General features: G+C 41.6%; 1 protein-coding gene across 1 annotated transcript; it reads left to right on the top strand.

Moving 5' to 3' along the window:
- The first annotated feature begins 9454 nt into the window (after nt 1-9454).
- On the top strand, nt 9455-16294 carry LMOD2 (leiomodin 2). Its single transcript, XM_065420350.1, has 3 exons — nt 9455-9727; nt 14050-15384; nt 16268-16294. The coding sequence occupies exons 1-3, from the start codon at nt 9455-9457 to the stop codon at nt 16292-16294; spliced, it is 1635 nt and encodes a 544-aa protein (XP_065276422.1).
- Nucleotides 16295-17392: the final 1098 nt, after the last annotated feature.

Raw genomic sequence — 17392 nt, 5'->3', positions numbered from 1 at the left:
GTATGAGTTTTAGATGGGTATATTACTGAAGCCAGATTGAGTGATATGCCTCATCCTAAATAACTACCAATAAAACCTTTAAAATCAAACACCACCATTTCTGGTTCTTTATTATTGGAAGGGCTGGCGACACCACATACTATTAAGGTTGCCTGACACTTCCCATTCGAAGAGCCTGTTTTCAGTTGCTTATAAGTTTGCCAAATTTTAATTGATTGGGCTAAAATTTGCCATGCTGGGTGTCTGCCTCAGGCTGGCTTGTTCTGGGGAAAATTTCTGCCAAAACAGACATTTCCAAGAATAAGTCTAGGGAAAAATACATTATTTTACCTGTATTAAAAAATTCGGCCATTTTTTTTCTTTGACCCTCCCGCTTCTCATGATTCAGAACAAGGACTTGAAATTTGGCAGGAGTGGGAGCAGTATCAGGGAGCCAGTTGCAGCAGGGTCAGTCTCCTAGCAACATAATATGCATAGCTGACTCTGGCAGGGGTTGCCTGATTGACTGCACCGTCTGATCGGTGGAGGTGCAGAGCTAAGCTCCTACTTGACCCAGCAGTACCCAGAACTTGCTGGCTGCTCAACATGTTCCATGCCTGTGCCTGCCCCTGCCCAGCTCTTCTCTCAGCTGTACCCCGGGGCCCTGATTCTTGATTCCAGCTTGGCTTGGCGCTAACCTCCAGGCCTGGCCACCTTCATGGCTCTGACCATTAGGCACCACCACCTATGTCCTAAACATAATCTTGGCAGAGGGCTTTGAGTCAGGAATGTGACTTTTGCCATCCCCTTAGAACTATGCCCAAACCTTGCCAAGTTATAAGCCTTTGAACAATTGCAGTTTGCCTATGCTTAGTGGAGACTTCAGATTTTAGAAGCTAAATTCCCTGAAGATTCTATCCACACCAAACATGCTTCAGTCTGAGGCTGAGCAGGACTTTCCCTGCAGCTCTGGGCTGCTGTAGATGGTGTTGGGACTGGATTTGGGTACCTGAAATGAGATCAGTGCCCCCGTCTCTCCTGTACTCTCAATACTCCCCCTTCTGGGCCTAGCAGCTTGGAGGAGCAAGAAGCTTCTGATCCAAATTGAGAGGACACAAGAGCAAGACCAGTGGGAGGTATGTAGTTCTGGCTGACGGTCTGGAGTTCTGGCCGCCGGCCCCTTGCCAGCCGGGGTCTCGGCCGCCAGCCCCGCTCAGCCCACTGCCGGCCTGAGTGAACGGAACCCCCGGCCGGCAGCTCAGCCCACTGCCGGTCAGGGGTTCCGGCCGCCGGCCCTTTGCCAGCCGGGGACCCGGCCATTGGCCCCGCTCAGCCTGCTGCCAGCCTGGGATACCAGCCGCCGGCCCCACTCACCTCGGTGCTGGTCTGGGGTTCCAGCCGCCCGGCCCCCTGCCAGCCGGGGTCCGGGCCGCTGGCCCTGTTCAGCCCTCCTGCTGGCCTGGGGTACCGGCAGCCAGCCCAGCGCTCTGCAGCCCTTATCAAAAATTACACTACAATTAGCTTAAAAACTTGAAAACTTAAAAACTTTGTATATTACAGTAATCGTTAAAACATGTATAATGTTAATAAATACATAGGTTTGATTAAACAAAGTAGTTGTACTTACGTGCCTGTGCTTAATTTGTGTTTTCGATGATTTACCTTCTAAAAAAATCTCGCGTGTCTCGCACCCCCCGAAAGGGCATCTTGCACCCCCAGGGGGTGCGTGCACCCCTGGTTAAGAACCACTGCACTAAACTGATAAGATCTGCATTTTAATTTAATTTTAAATGAAGCTTCTTAAACATTTTTAAAACCTTGTTTACTTTACATACAACAATAGTTTAGTTATATATTATAGACTTATAGAAAGAGACCTTCTAAAAACGTTAAAAGGTATTACTGGCACGCAAAACCTTAAATTAGAGTGAATAAATGAAGACTCGGCACACCACTTCTGAAAGGTTGCCGACCCCTGGTGTACAGGATAGACTTGCTTTGGGGATGTAGCAGGGTTGTTAATGAGGATGTGAAGGTGCAAAGAGTCACTAAACTGGGTGACAGAATGGCAGATGAAATTCAACGTTGATAAGTGCAAAGTCACACACATTGGAAAAAGTAGTCACAACTATACATATAAACGAATGGAGTATAAATTAGCTGTTACCACTCAAGAAAGAGAGTCATCGTGGATAGTTCTCTGAAAACATCTGCTCAATGTGCAGCAGCAGACAGAATGTTAGGCACTATTAGGAAAGGGATATAAAATAAAATAGAAAATATAATGACATGATATAATCCATGGCATGCCCATGCCTTGAATACTGAGTGTAGCTCTAGTCGCCCCATCTCAAAAAAAGGTATATTAGAATTGGAAAAGGTGCAGAGAAGGGCAAAGAAAATGAGTAGGGGTATGGCACAGTTTCTGTATGAGGAGAGATTAAAAAGACTGGGACTGATCAACTTAGAAAAGAGATGACTAAGTGGGGATCTGATAGAGGCCTATAAAATCATGAATGGTGTGGAGAAAGTGAATAGAGAGATCTTATTTACCCCCTTCAGATAACACACAAACCAGGGGTCACCTGATGAAATTAATAGGCAGCAAGTTTAAAACAAAGGAAGTACTTCTTCACTCAATGCATAGTCAACCTGTGGAACTCATTGCCATGGGATGCCAGGAAGGCCAAAAATGGGTTCAAAAGAGAATTACATAAGTTCATGGAGGATAGGTCCATCAATGGTTATTAGCCAAGATGGTCAGGGATGCAACCCCATGCGCTCACTGTCCTTAAACCTCTGACTGCCAGAAGCATCTGGCACTAGCCACTGTCAAAGACAGGATATTGAGCTAGATGGACCATTGGTCTGACCCAGTATGGCCGTTCTTATGTTTTTATTTGAATGAGGCAGGGGATTGTAAGAAGAGAGATGATGTTCTCAAAGTTCAGTCAGTTGAATGCTGCCCTGGAGAACTGGATTCCATCCCTGTCTCTTCCACAGATTTCCTATGGGACGCTAGTTGGGTCACTTCAACCAAACTTTTCACATTAATTGTGTGTTCCTCATTTTCTGGTGCCTGACTTCAGTCTCAGATGGCTGATTTGCAGAAGTGCTGAGCACTCACAGCTGCATTTGAAATCAATGGGAGCTGTGCTTTGTATGGGTGTGTCTACCCATCTGGGAGGCTCACTCCCAGCTGCAGTGTAGAGCACTGTTCATCCAGTGCAATGAACAAGGTGGGGGTCCTGTGGGAAATATAGCATGTGATTATGTAAATACAGCCTGTCTCATAATGTATACCCACCAGGGGGCAAATTAAGGTTGCATAGGCTTCTGAGTGCTTGACTTTGCAACCTTAATAATGTTCTATATAAGGTAGTTTTTGGAGTGTAATATACCATGTATGTAGTAGAAAATCTGTTTCACAAATGTTCTAGCGAGTTTTAAAAAGTTTATTGGGGCTTTTCCCTTATCCCTCAACTTGTAGTCAGAGGCCTTAGTTGTCACTAGTCCAATTGTACAGGACTCAGCGGCAGCCGTAACCCCATCCCTAATGACATAAAATAGCTCTTCCATATTTGCTAATCTCATGACTTTAAAATCCATTAGTTTAGGCCCTTCCAGTGTTAGAGCCATGTGCTAGTTCCTAATGGGAAGCTGGGAATCACCCTTTTCCAGTTTTGTAAACTTCTATTCCTAGCACTAGACTGCCACAAGGTATTCAACATTAAAGCTGTAACATTATTGTGTGTCACTGGTCCAGGGTTTCATCTTGCCCACCCTGGGCCTCAGCCAGGAGTAATACTGAGGGGTGGGGGATGGAAATCCACAGTTTGGGGAGAAGAAGGAAATACTTTTCTGGCAGGTCATTTTAAAAAATTGGCTGCTGTTTGAATCTGTTCAGGGTGTGAAATGGTAGAATTAGTCTCGGGGAGATAGATAAGTGGGCAGTTGAGGTTGTCAAAGGTGCATGATAAAGTCATTTTTGTATCCTTACCAGCCAGTTTTTATATACTGTATGTAAATTAGTGTGTGTGTGTGTGTGTGTGTGTGTGTGTGTGTCCATTACATAGATTTGCGGGGGGAGGAGAGGAGTGAGTTGTGAGAAATATTTCCATTCAGGTTTTGTAGTGTTTACAGTTCCTATTTTATTTGAATCCTGGTATGTCTTTCTGTCTTGTCAATTAGATTGCAAACTCTTCAGGGCAGGGACTGTCTCTTACTATGTGTTTGTATACTGCCTAGAACAGTGGGGCCCCAATGCTGATTAATAGACTCTGAAGGAGCTATCACAATACAAAATAATAAACTATATAGTTAGCCAGACTCTGGTCACCACTGTGGCCCCATTATGCCACTCCCACAGTATATGGGGTCTATAACTGGCCAGAGGAGAATTCCTCCACTACAGCAGCTGCATAAGACCAATGTATGCTACTGTGGTAATCATCCTCACAGCCCCCGGTACAGGGGCCATTCCAGAGACAGGACAGTGTGTTACAGGTATGAGGGGGAATCACTGTAGCACTTAACCCATAAAGAGTTATGGGGAGGCCGCCATAAGTGAAAGGAGATTCTTAAAGACGCTTTGGGGTCTGCGCCTCTTGGCCTGTGCCTTCTGTTCTGCACCTTTCAGGAGACCAAACACAGAATCTACCCCCAAATAAGAGCTGGTCAAAAACTGGAATTTCCATCCCACAGGATATTCCAAGATTTTGAAATTTTCTGTGAAATAAAATGCTCCAAAAATATTTTGTTTGAACCGTATCAAAATATTTTGTTTTGACTTTAATCATTTTAATAATATAATAAATATAATTATAATTGAAACAATAATATAAAAAGTTGATAATTTCCTGTTGAAAATTTTTGACAAAATCAATACATTCCCAATACATTCCCAGTGTTTCAATTTAGTCAGATCAATATTTTCCGACAGAAAATTTGTCCATCAGAAATTTTTTGCCCAGCTGTACCCAGAATGTTTGTTGTAAAAATTCTGGGCATTATATATAGATTGCGTTGTGCTGCTATTTCACAAACTCAAATGGTAGCAAGTAGGTTACCATCTTAATATACTGAAGGAATAAACTGAGAATTCTGACAGATATATTGAGCAGAAATGGCATTTCATCCATTCTACCATCAAAGCCATAACTCCTGAACACAAAAATTCAGGAGTTTCAGGGGGGAGGGATAGCTCAGTGGTTTGAGCATTGGCCTGCTAAACCCAGGGTTGTGAGTTCAATCCTTGAGGGGGCCACTTAGGGATCTGGGGCAAAATCAGTACTTGGTCCTGCTAGTGAAGGCAGGGGGCTGGATTCAATGACCTTTCAAGGTCCCTTCCAGTTCTAGGAGATGGGATATCTCCATTAATTTATTTTATTTTATTTAAAAGTTAAAAGAATAAACAATACATATTATTTCTTTCATTTTTTCATATATTTCAAAGGTTTGGGCTAGGTGTAATATATGCTAATTGCAGTTTGTCATCTTAACAAAAGAAAAATGTGTACAACTACCATTGTGCCAAAGTATCATCTGGACACATTTGACACAAGTTTTGTTTTCTTCACAGTAGCTCAAGCTGCAATGATGGCACCTAGTTCTATAACAGACAACAAACATGAGTGGCACATTGTTTTCAGGTTATGGTAAGATTTAGCCAACATAAGCAATCTGAACACACTTATGTAGAGCCCTACCAAATTTGCGGCCATGAAAAACATGTCATGGACTATGAAATCTGGTCTTTTGTGAGCTTTTATCCTATACTATACAGATTTCATGGGGGAGACCAGCATTTCTCAAATTGGGGGTCCTGACCCAAAAGGGAGTTGCAGGGGGGTTGCAAGGTTATTTTAGAGGGGGGGTCACGGTATAGCCACCCTTCTGCACTGCCTTCAGAGCTGGGCGGCCGGAGAGTGGCGGCTGTTGGCCAGGCGCCCAGATCTGAAGGCAGCGTCCCGCCAGCAACAGCACAGAAGTAAGGGAGGCAATACTATACCATGCCACCCTAACTTCTGCATTTCTGCCTTCAGAGCTGGGCAGCCAGAGAGTGGTGGCTGCTGACTGAGGGCCCAGCTCTGCTGGCAGCAACACAGAAATAAGGATGGCAATACCATACCATGCCATCCTTACTTCTGTGCTGCTGCTGGCGGTGGCGCTGCCTTCAGAGCTGGGCTCCCAGCCAGCAGCCGCCGGTCTCCAGCCGCCCAGCTCTGAAGGCAGCGCCACCGCCAGCAGCAGCACAGAAGTAAGGGTACCAATACCGCAAACCCCTCCTACAATAACCTTGCGACCCTCCCACAACTCCTTTTTAGGTCAGGACCCCTAAAACTACAACACCGTGAAATTTCAGCTTTAAATAGCTGAAATCGTGAAATTTACAATTATTAAAATCCTCTGACCGTGAAATTGACCAAAATGGACCATGAATTTGGTAGGGCCCTACACATGTGTCATTTGATTACATGACAATCCAAGTGCATTACTTTAGTCACCTGGCTTTGCTAAGTACTTCAAACTTTTACATGAATACCTTATGCATTGATTAATTTTGTATTTCCCAGCTTTGATCCCACTTCTGTAGGATACTAAACTGTATGAAAATTCAGATGAAAACAAGTGAAATAAATAAAAAAATTAAAATCCTAAGAGGAAAATTAGGTTTTGTTAACCAAATCTGTATATGAACAGCATGCGGCTACATCTCCTCTGCCCAGTGCCACTGAAGAATCAATCCGCAAATAGATGTAGAATATCCTGATGAACATCACAGATTTAGTCTTAGATGCTAAAAAGAACCAAACAAACAATGATGGTACTGAACAAAACCAGTGGTCCCAAACCTCCTCCTCTTCCACTTGCACTGAATATACTCTTAAAACTCTATGAGATAAAAAGAACTTGGTATGAGTGTGTATATGGAGACACTGTGTATTTTTTGCCTTGTTCCTGACTTATTCTGCTAAAACAACCTTTCTCCTGGTTAAGGACAAGGGCACAGGCTTGAAGAAGACCACACAGTGCTGGGCTAAATGTCTGAGAACGGCGGCTCTGGTTTAAGCATTCAGTATCTTTCACTTTTAATAGAAAAAAGTGATATATCATGTATTATTTGAACAATAACATATGATTGTGTAAAGCCTGTTTTACAATGCTTACATATGAAGGGGCAGAGGGAAGGTCGAATGTTCAGCTTTCACTCTGTATTTTCTTACTGTTGGGTGCCAAAGTGTGCAAAAGTAATATCACATTGACATAGTTTTTTGCATTAATTTATGGCTATGATATTGTCCCATCTCCTTAGGATTAAGAAAAGGAACGCATAACAGGAGTTAAGGAGCACTTACCCCTGGAAGAGAAGGAGATGCAGCTAGTTGCAAAATAGCTGTGACGTGCAGTCTACATGGTTTTATAAAAACATGATAATAAGTGAATGTAATGTAACTGGGATAGTTTTATAAAAAAATTGATAATAAGTGACTATAATGCAAATGGGATATGCTTTGTGCAAAAGGTCTCTTGTAAGGTATCATTACAAAGCTCATAATCTACTGAGTGTGATCATCCTATTTGTAGAAATGTACCACTCTTGTATCTAAAACTAGAAATATAAAATGTAACTCTGAGGGCCTATTGTAATTATGTAAAGTGTGGGCCATTAATGATGGTTTGGAATCTTGATGACTCCCATTGTCTGCAGATGGCTGTTTACCTGTGAGTCTCCCTGTATATGTGTGTGCTGGCAAGTGAGTAATGAAGTCTTGCAGTGACATGTGATCATGTCACCTGAACTGGAATCCATCTTTAACCTGGTGCTTTTCCAGTGAGGGGGGGGGGGTGGAAACCCAGAGGGACAAAGGGTTCCCGCCTTATGCAAAAGATATATAAAGGGGTGGAAGAGAACAGAGAGGGAGAAGAGCCATCATGAAGAATCCCCTAGCTATCACGTGAGCTGCAACAAGAGCTGTACCAGGGGAAAGAATTGTGCCCAGGCCTGGAAGGTGTCCAGTCTGAGAAAAACTTACTGAAGCATCTCTGAGGGTGAGATTATCTGTATTCAGTTTGATTAGGCATAGATTTGCGCATTTTATTTTATTTTGCTTGTGACTTACTTTGTTCTGTCTGTTACTACTTGGAACCACTTAAATCCTACTGTCTGTATTTAATAAAATCACTTTTTATTTAGTAATTTACTCAGAGTATGTATTAATACCTGGGGGAGCAAACAACGGTGCATATCTCTCTATCAGTGTTATAGAGGGCGAACAATTTATGAGTTTACTCTGCATAAGCTTTATGCAGGGTAAAACGGATTTATTTGGGTTTAGACCCCATTGGGAGTTGGGCATCTGAGTGCTAAAGACAAGCACACTCCTGTGAGCTGTTTTTGGGTAAACTTGCAGCTTTAGGACAAGTGATTCAGACCCTGAGTCTTTGTTAGAGCAGACTGGAGTGTCTGGCTCAGCAAGACAGGGTGCTGGAGTCCTGAGCTGGCAGGGAAAACAGGAGCAGAGGTAGTCTTTGCACATCGGGTGGCAGCTCCCAAGGGGGTTTCTGTGATCCAACCCGTCACAATAGCCATTATAGATTTATACCTGCTTGGTTCTGCCAAAGTTAAAGCTGTGATAGTGTTATATTGTGGACTTTAGGGCCCAGTTCCACACTAAGGCCTTGTGAAATCCAATTAACATGAGTGGCACATTGTAATCCTTAATTTTAAATAAATCATATTGACTTCAAATAAACTTGTCATTCTAATTCTCCCTCAGATCATTTTTCAAAATTGAAATAAAAATAAATAGCCCAGTTGTATGGTCAGTTAAGAGCTATGTACGACACCCGGAGTGGTGCTTTCCGTAAACTCTGGAATGCTGACCTGCTTGGCTTCACATTACATTACTGCTGATTACAAAGTCTTCACAAAGCCTTGGCCTGATAACATTATAGGTCCCCCAAATAACCATGAAAATGAGTGGAACTTCCCTTAACAGCTGTGCAGTTGTTTTATTCCCCACCCCCACTAGCAACTCAGAATTAAAGTGCATTTTCATTGTTCCCTTTCCATTGTTGCTTGAGAACAAAGTCAGTGTAATTATGCATGTTGTTTTATTTCCTGCCATTCCCCCCTGCCCTGCTAAGTACATGGGCTAATACACTCTCCTGCTCTCAGGCTACACTAAATATGGTAATGGTCAGTGTGTCAATAATCCCCCTGTTTAAGGGACCTGCAAACACTAGTGATGTGACAATCTATCTGTCCAAATGTCTAGCTGACGTCTGATGCTTAAAACAGAGCATGCTTTCATCCCTTCATGCATTGTAGTAACTCCCATGACGACTCTTAAAAGGGTGCCTCAGCTAGTCAGGGAAACAGTTGCCGACCAAACGAGATACAGCCTACTTGATTCAGCTTTCTTGAATGCCTAATTATTTCAACTTTCTATCGGCCTGACCAAACGGGACCATGTCTACCTTTGGCTACAGAAGAGAGCTTAGTAAATATGAATCCATTGATGAAGATGAACTCCTTGCTTCTCTGACTGATGAGGAGCTAAAGGAGCTGGAGAGGGAGCTAGAAGATATTGAGCCCGACCGTAACCTTCCAGTGGGGCAAAGACAAAAGAATCTAACAGAGAAAACTCCTACAGGAACTTTCAGCAGGGAAGCGTTGATGGCCTATTGGGAAAAAGAGACCAGAAAACTTCTAGAAGAAGAAAGGTTGGGGGCATGCGAAAAGGTAGGATTTCAGAGCATTCACTGTGCCCTGGAAATATTCAGGCTCACTCTTCAATGACTTTCCATCACTTACCATTGTTATTTTCTTCTGATCCACTACAACATTTTAAAGAAAAGTCCTAATGACAATCTTTTGCTAGAGTGCTGTAAATTGGCAAAGGGGATTTTTGTTTTTGGTCTTGCAGTGCCTTAAAAGCTCTTTTGGGGAAAAAAATCCTGTAAAAGGAATTGGCATTAGTGGTTAAAATAAGTCATATTATAGCAATGGTTAAAGTGATTTTACAAAATTAGGCACAAATTAGTGTGTGCTTCTAGCCAACCACATAAGTTGTTAGGTAAGGTACCTTTTTGGGGGGGAAGAGGGAAGCTAGTAGACTGCTTTTTCCTCTTATGAAATCAATAAATAATCAGTATTGTTTTTTGAGGAGCAATAGACTGAAAGAATGATCAACAGGAAGAGAATTCTGAATTTTTAGCAGAGGAGAGGTTGGGCAAAAAAGTGCAGCAGAACCCACTGGTCAGATTTTTGTGTGATGTAACTCAGCATAGCTCCATTGCAGTCAATGGAACTATGCTGATTTACACCAGCTGAGAATCTGGCCCAATATCTGATGATTTCAATGGCACACTGTGTGCTGTCTTATCAGAACACAGCTGGAGGAATTTATAAGCATAGAGGCCTGGAGTTGGTATTCAGTCAATCAACATATTAATAGAGTACTCATCATGCAATCTGTCCCAGGGAGCTTTATATAAATAGTAACAATAGATGCTGGTTGCCAAGAGCAGTATAACTCAGTAATAATAATGAAGGGCTTGATTCTGTGAGATACTCAGCACCCTCAATTTTCATTGACTTCGGTGTGTGTTGAGGCCACCCAGCACTTTGCTGAAACTGCTCTCAGGATTAAGCACTATAAAAGGCAACTTTTTTTTTTTAACACATGCACTATAACTTTCAAAGCACAGCATGGAGTTTTAGCTGTGTGAATGCCAATGATTTTGCAGCTAAAGTTCCATACTGAGCTCGGGTGATTAAGGACCTGACTCTGCCACGCTTGCTCACAGGGAGTGGTATGCTGTTCGGCAAGTAGTCTCATTGATTTCAGGATTAAGGGTATGTCTACACTGCAAAAAAAAAAAAAAAAAAAAAAGGTGTGTTCTTAACGCAGGTTAGCTAATCCGTGCTAACTAACTTGGGTTAAAGTAAAATTGAAGATACAACAACTTGGCTTTTAATTTAGGTGAGCAGCTCAAGTTAAAGCCTATAGGGTAGCATGGATTTGAACTCAAGCTGCTAACCTGAGTTAAAAGCCAAGTGACTGTGTGTCTTCACTGTTATTTTAACCTGAGTTAGCTGACCAGAGTTAAGGACCTTTTTTTGCAAGGATACATGACCTAAGGGTGGCAGAATTGGACACATAAGTCAGTTACTGTTAAAAATGCTAACACTCTGGATCTACAGACTACAAAGTGTTTACACCAGGGATGAGTTGGACCATCTTTGCATAATGAATATACTGTTATCTTACAATCAGGGAAGAATCACTGGGCACAGGATTTGATTACATATAGTGTCTGTTATACTGGTTGTAATGTCTGTGTAGGCAAATACAACCACCATTATACACTAAGCAGTAGCTCACATAGCCTTAGACATCAGAACCTATTTTGCTGAGATATGGACAGGACAGCAGAGTTAGCCACTTACTTTTTTCAACTGAATCTTTAATTTACATCCAGGCAGGAATAAGAAATGGCCAGAGAAGTCCTAGTTGTGGTGTCCTGTCCATAAGGAAGGATTTCTGACTTGGCAGCAACTTTCATTCCAAATGGCAATATTGGGTTAGCATTTGGTATGAGCCTGCTGTAATGTGTCAGTTAAACCCACACTCTTTGCTCTGGAGGTGAGAGAGCTACAAAATGTATCCATAAACGTCAACACCCTGCCATCTGATGTCTATAAAGCGGGATCTGCGGGTGAAATCTTCCCCACACTGAAGGCAACAACAAAACTCTCATTGATTTCAGTGAGGTGAGGATTTCGCCCTAGGTGTCTGTAGCAAGTGTGCATTGGGATATACTCTGATCAAGATGACAGAGAGCAAGCCACTGAAGAATTTAAAAACAGAGAAGTAGCAATTTTAAACTTACTGCTAATGCTTACAGCTGGTTATGAAATTGAAGGATGGATATAATATGAAAGAGAATTGAATCTCCCCCCCCCCCCACTTCAAACACAATTCTGGCAGGGTTTTTTTTTCACACTAATCTTCTAAAGTCACTGTAGAATATTACCAATCAGTCACAATTAGTACATTACAAAGTCATGAATAGGCGCTCAGAGACCATGCTGAAGAGTGTGCTATAAATGTCTAGATAGATACACGTGTAGGAATTAAAGGGGATGTTCTGTGCAGCAGCCATATTCTCAACTTTTAAACTTATCTGTATATGCACTGAAATTATAGATATAGGTCCTGACCCTGTAATGAGCTCTATTGAGGCAGTGGCATTGAAGTCAATGGATTTTTGGGGGGGTCAGGGGCCTGCCTGCACAGAGTTCATTTTAGGATCAGCGCAATCCTGCAAATTCTACATGTTTTTTGCTCCCGGTGAATCACACAGAGCATTTGTAAGATTGGGCCCATGGTTTGTTACCCTGATGCCTTTTGTACCTCCATAGTCAAGCTTCTGTAAGCGTGATAATGATGATAACCCTATTTTGTATGTGTCCTGCCACAGAAATCTGCTCAAGACTATGAGATAGCATGCAAGGTGTCAATACTGCAGGGATATATATACACATCATTAACCACACTTTGTTTAAATTGAATTAGCAGTTATGTGGGGATTTAAACACTGATGGTTAGGGCCTTGCCATTTTGGTAACTTTTTTGCATGCCTCCTGTCAAAATCAAAAACAGCATCTCTGTAAGTACGTTGCATGGACCCAATCCTTATCGGATATTTTATAAGGATTAACATATTCAACTTAATAAAGCAGCACATGCAGAGCCTCTGTTTTTCACCCAGAATTTTACTAAAAATTCAATATTATGGATTTATAGGATTTATTAGATTATTTATATGGATTTATTAGAGTAGAGCTCTTGCGATCGAGGGATTTAAGGTCAATTGTATGCCAAGGACCAGCACAAGGCCTTTGCAGCACTTCATTGCCTCTTAAGCTGTCAAAATGGAGTTGAAATGAAACCTTAGTGGTGCATAGGCATGGAGCTGGCCCTGTGCACTCTGCAACTAGCCCAAATTCCAGGAATACCACTGAACTTTGGGACAGTTGTATGTATATCTGAATTTGGCATGTCAGTCCCATCACAACTTTGAACTTGTTAAAGTATTAAAGTGATGCTAGCGTAACGTTATGGAGCATATTTTCAAACAGCCTCTAAGTGTGCACACCCAAAATTGTCCATCCAGAATCTTGGGTGGACAGCTATTGTAATTCCTTTTTCTTTTTTTTTTGCTCAAATTTTCATGTGAAAATGGTATTTGTGTGTGAAATTAGGCAGCCATTTAACTGATTTAAATGCATATATAGCATTTGTGCATGGAAGTCTGAGTTTTGGGACATGCAATAATTTGGGTACCTAAACTCCATGTCATTAAACAGGAGCATGTCATTTTGCACATAAAAAATGTAGCTGATGGGTTGTGGCCACTCTGAAAAACATAGTACACCTCTACCCCGATATAACGCAACCCAATATAACACGAATTCGGATATAACGCAGTAAAGCAGAGGCTCCGGGGAGGAGGGGGGGGCGGGGCTGCACGCTCCGGTGGATCAGAGCAAGTTCGATATAATGTGTTTTCACCTATAACACGGTAAGATTTTTTGGCTCCCACGGACAGTGTTATATCGGGGTAGAGGTGTACTATAAGTCTGTCTGAGTGAAACCCACATAAGCATGGAAATTCAGATAGGGCAAATCCATCTGACATTCCATTGTGAATATATCAACTAGTGGGTAATTTTATGTATATCTGTGCTGCAGTGTCATGGGCCAGATCTTCCACTGGTGTAGATCAACATAGCTCCTTTGACTTCAGTAGACTAAGCCAATTGATGCCAAGGATTTGGCCTCTAGAGAAAGGGGAGAAAATTTAAAAAAAAAAAAATATTAAATCAGATGAGATTTTTTCAGTTCTCTTAAATTTCCATGCTTCTGTCAGTTTATTTTAAACCTTTAATTTCATATAGTTTAAGTATAATTGCTGTTGGGGAAAATCAAAGTAAAGCTTAATATTTTTGCTATCATGTTTAATACCGACACCTACATTCCTGTTCAGGATTCAAAGCAAGAAGACGACAATTCAGAAGACACTGAGGAAGAATATTTCACAGGAACTAACAGTGAAATTTCCGAGGAGGCATACACTGAAGAGGAGGAGGAAGAAGAAAAAGAGGAAGCAGAAGAAAAAGAAGAAGAAGAAGAAAGTGATGAAGATGACTCAGAACAAAAGGAAAATGCTGCAATTTGTGAAAGGACTGTGACTTGTGAAAGTGACAGGAGTTCTGACCACTTGAAACGCAAGAAATGCAACATCCAGAAGGAAAATGAAAATGTCATCAATGGTGATGGTGGCAAAGACACAGAAGACATGAGCTTTAAAACGGGTGCCATCCACCCTTGTGGAAACCCAACAGTTATTGAGGATGCTTTGGAAAAAGTTAGGAACAATGACCCTGACACCAGTGAAGTCAACTTAAATAACATTGAAAACATCACCATACAGATGCTTACACATTTTGCTCAAGCCCTCAAGAACAACACCGTGGTTAAGATGTTCAATCTAGCCAATACTCGTGCTGATGATAGTGCGGCAATTGCTATTGCTGGGATGTTAAAAGTGAATCAGTATATAACGAGTCTGAACATTGATTCAAATTTTATCACAGGCAAAGGGATATTGGCCATCATGAGAGCTTTGCAGAATAACAAGGTTTTAACAGAACTACGATTCCACAACCAACGGCATATCATGGGCAGTCAGGTTGAAATGGACATAGCTAAACTGTTGAAAGACAATACCACGCTGGTGAAGCTAGGGTACCACTTTGAGCTTGCTGGACCAAGAATGAGCATGACAAGTATCCTCACAAGAAACATGGATAAACAAAGGCAAAAACGTATGCAGGAGCAAAAACAGCAAGAGTCTGGTTGTGATGGAGCAATCAATCCAAAGACCAAAGCCTTGCAGAAAGGAACTCCTGGGTCCTCACCTTATGCATCGCCTAAGAGCTCACCTTGGTCCTCTCCAAAACTCCCTAAGAAAGCTCAGCCTGTCAAAATCCAGCCTCCAGCTCCACCTTCACCTCCTCCTCCCCCACCACCTCCTCCCCCCATTGTTCCAGAGAAAAAGGCGCCAACAAGAAATATAGCTGAAGTCATCAAACAACAGGAGAGCTCCAAGAATGCCTTACAAAATGGACACAAAAAGAAAAAAGGCAAAAAAAACAAAAAGCATGAGAATAGCATATTGAAAGAAATTAAAAATTCCTTAAGATCAGTCTCAGACAAGAAATCAGAAGAAGGATCGCGACCCTCTACCCGACCCTCCACCCCACAAATGTCTCTTCATGATAGCCTTATGGAAGCAATTCGGGGAAGCAGCATAAAACAGTTAAAGCAGGTAAGTAAGGACCACATTTAAATAACTGATTATGGCTCAAATATGGCATAATCCAAAACATGCATCATGAATTTTAAAGCATAGATATTTAATACAAGATTACACTTTGAGAAATACCAGCATGAGTACATATTTGGGAATAGTTTTACATTTAAACCTGCTTTCATGACTAAGCTTTCCATTTTAATTTGACCTCAGTTTTGACAGAACCCAGGGTGCTGACAGAACCCACGTTCAGACTTCTTCGGGCTTGGGATTCTCAGTAGAGGGTCGCTGTAGAAGTGAGTATAGCAAGCAATGAGCCAGAGGTGAAATTTTGCCACCTTCAGGCAAAGCTAGTCTTTTTCAGCAAAGCCTTCTCTTCAGAATTGAGTTGTGAAATGGGCTTGATTTCTTGCTCAACGAAATAAGACACCTCGATCTGACACCTCTTAAAATAGCATTAAGCTATGGAGGTAGGGATGGGAATGGCTGCATGGGCAGTGGGCTTGGCTAGCTGTCCCGAGTACGTACCTAGGGTTTCAGATGGGATTGTACTTGTGTTGGCTAGCCACTCCTGCCACCCATGCAGCCATAGCTATACTGCTATTTTTAGCGTGCTAGTTCAATGAAAGTTAGCACGGGTATGTCTTCCTGAGAGAGAAATTACACCTCCAGCTCCAATGTAAATGTACCCTAGTCTTCTTCACAGAGTGAATGAATGTACTTCTAAATATGTTTAATGGCATCCATGTACTATGGCGACAGGCACCTTAGAAACGGATGTAAATCACTGTCATATTATTTAAGCAAAATATACATATCGGGACAGACCACGCTGCTGCTTCTTTTCCAGCCAGTATTGTAAATTAATGAGAACCCCCCCCACCCCACTATTTTGTAGGTGGAAGTTCCAGAAGCTCTTCGATGAAAGCATGGAATATAGAAGAACCAAAGCTCTACAGTGGTCAAGGGAAGGTTACTGAGTTGTTCAACGATGGTAAATAGACTATATTGTGAGCTGCTTCCAAAGGGCACTCTTAGAATTGAAACATTTTATTTTCTTTTTAAAGAGATAGACCTATTAAACATTAACCAATGCTTTAAGAATGCATAAGCCTTTTAATCTGTAAATATGGAAATAAACATCTTTTTTATTTAATGAGATTTCTATTGGAGAAATAGCAGTTTATTTAGATATTCTTTTCAATATCTGAGTGATTGCACATCACTGGACATGTTCTTTACATTGAGATGTAATTGTTTAGTGATCTGTGTTATTTTTCTTTTTTCATGAATTTACAATAAATGTGGTTTGAAGTTTTTAAGCAACCAAAAAGAGTTTAGTCCCGGGTTTCTGTGAGTACAAATCGGGCAGGTGTTCATGTACAGATGTGTCATTGGTTAAACATCCAGTTACTGGGGTGAAGAGGTTGGTATAAATGCCTAGAGGTCTTTTTTTTTTTTTTTTTTTTTTTTGCAGAATTGCTTAGCACACACAAAAATAACAGGAGTACTTGTGGCACCTTAGAGACTAACAAATTTATTAGAGCATAAGCTTTCGTGGGCTACAACCCACTTCTTCGGATGCATATAGAGTGAAACATATATTGAGGAGATATATATACACACATACAGAGAGCATGAACAGGTGGGAGTTGTCTTACCAAGTCTGAGAGGCCAATTAAGTAAGAGAAAAAAAACGTTTGAAGTGATAATCAAGATAGCCCAGTACAGACAGTTTGATAAGAAGCAAGTGTGAAAATACTTACAAGGGGAGATAGATTCAATGTTTGTAATGGCTCAGCCATTCCCAGTCTTTATTTAATCCTGAGTTGATTGTGTCTAGTTTGCATACCAATTCCAGCTCAGCAGTCCCTCGTTGGAGTCTGTTTTTGAAGTTTTTCTGTTTTAAGATAGCCACCCGCAGGTCTGTCAAAGAATGGCCAGACAGGTTAAAGTGTTCTCCCACTGGTTTTTGAGTATTATGATTCCTGATGTCAAAGCACACACAGCATCCATTGACTTC

This window comes from Emys orbicularis, chromosome 1 (assembly GCF_028017835.1).
Source record: "Emys orbicularis isolate rEmyOrb1 chromosome 1, rEmyOrb1.hap1, whole genome shotgun sequence".
NCBI lineage: Eukaryota > Metazoa > Chordata > Testudines > Emydidae > Emys > Emys orbicularis.
Note: the sequence above shows the minus strand (reverse complement) of the source record. Positions and strands in the feature narration are given on the sequence as shown.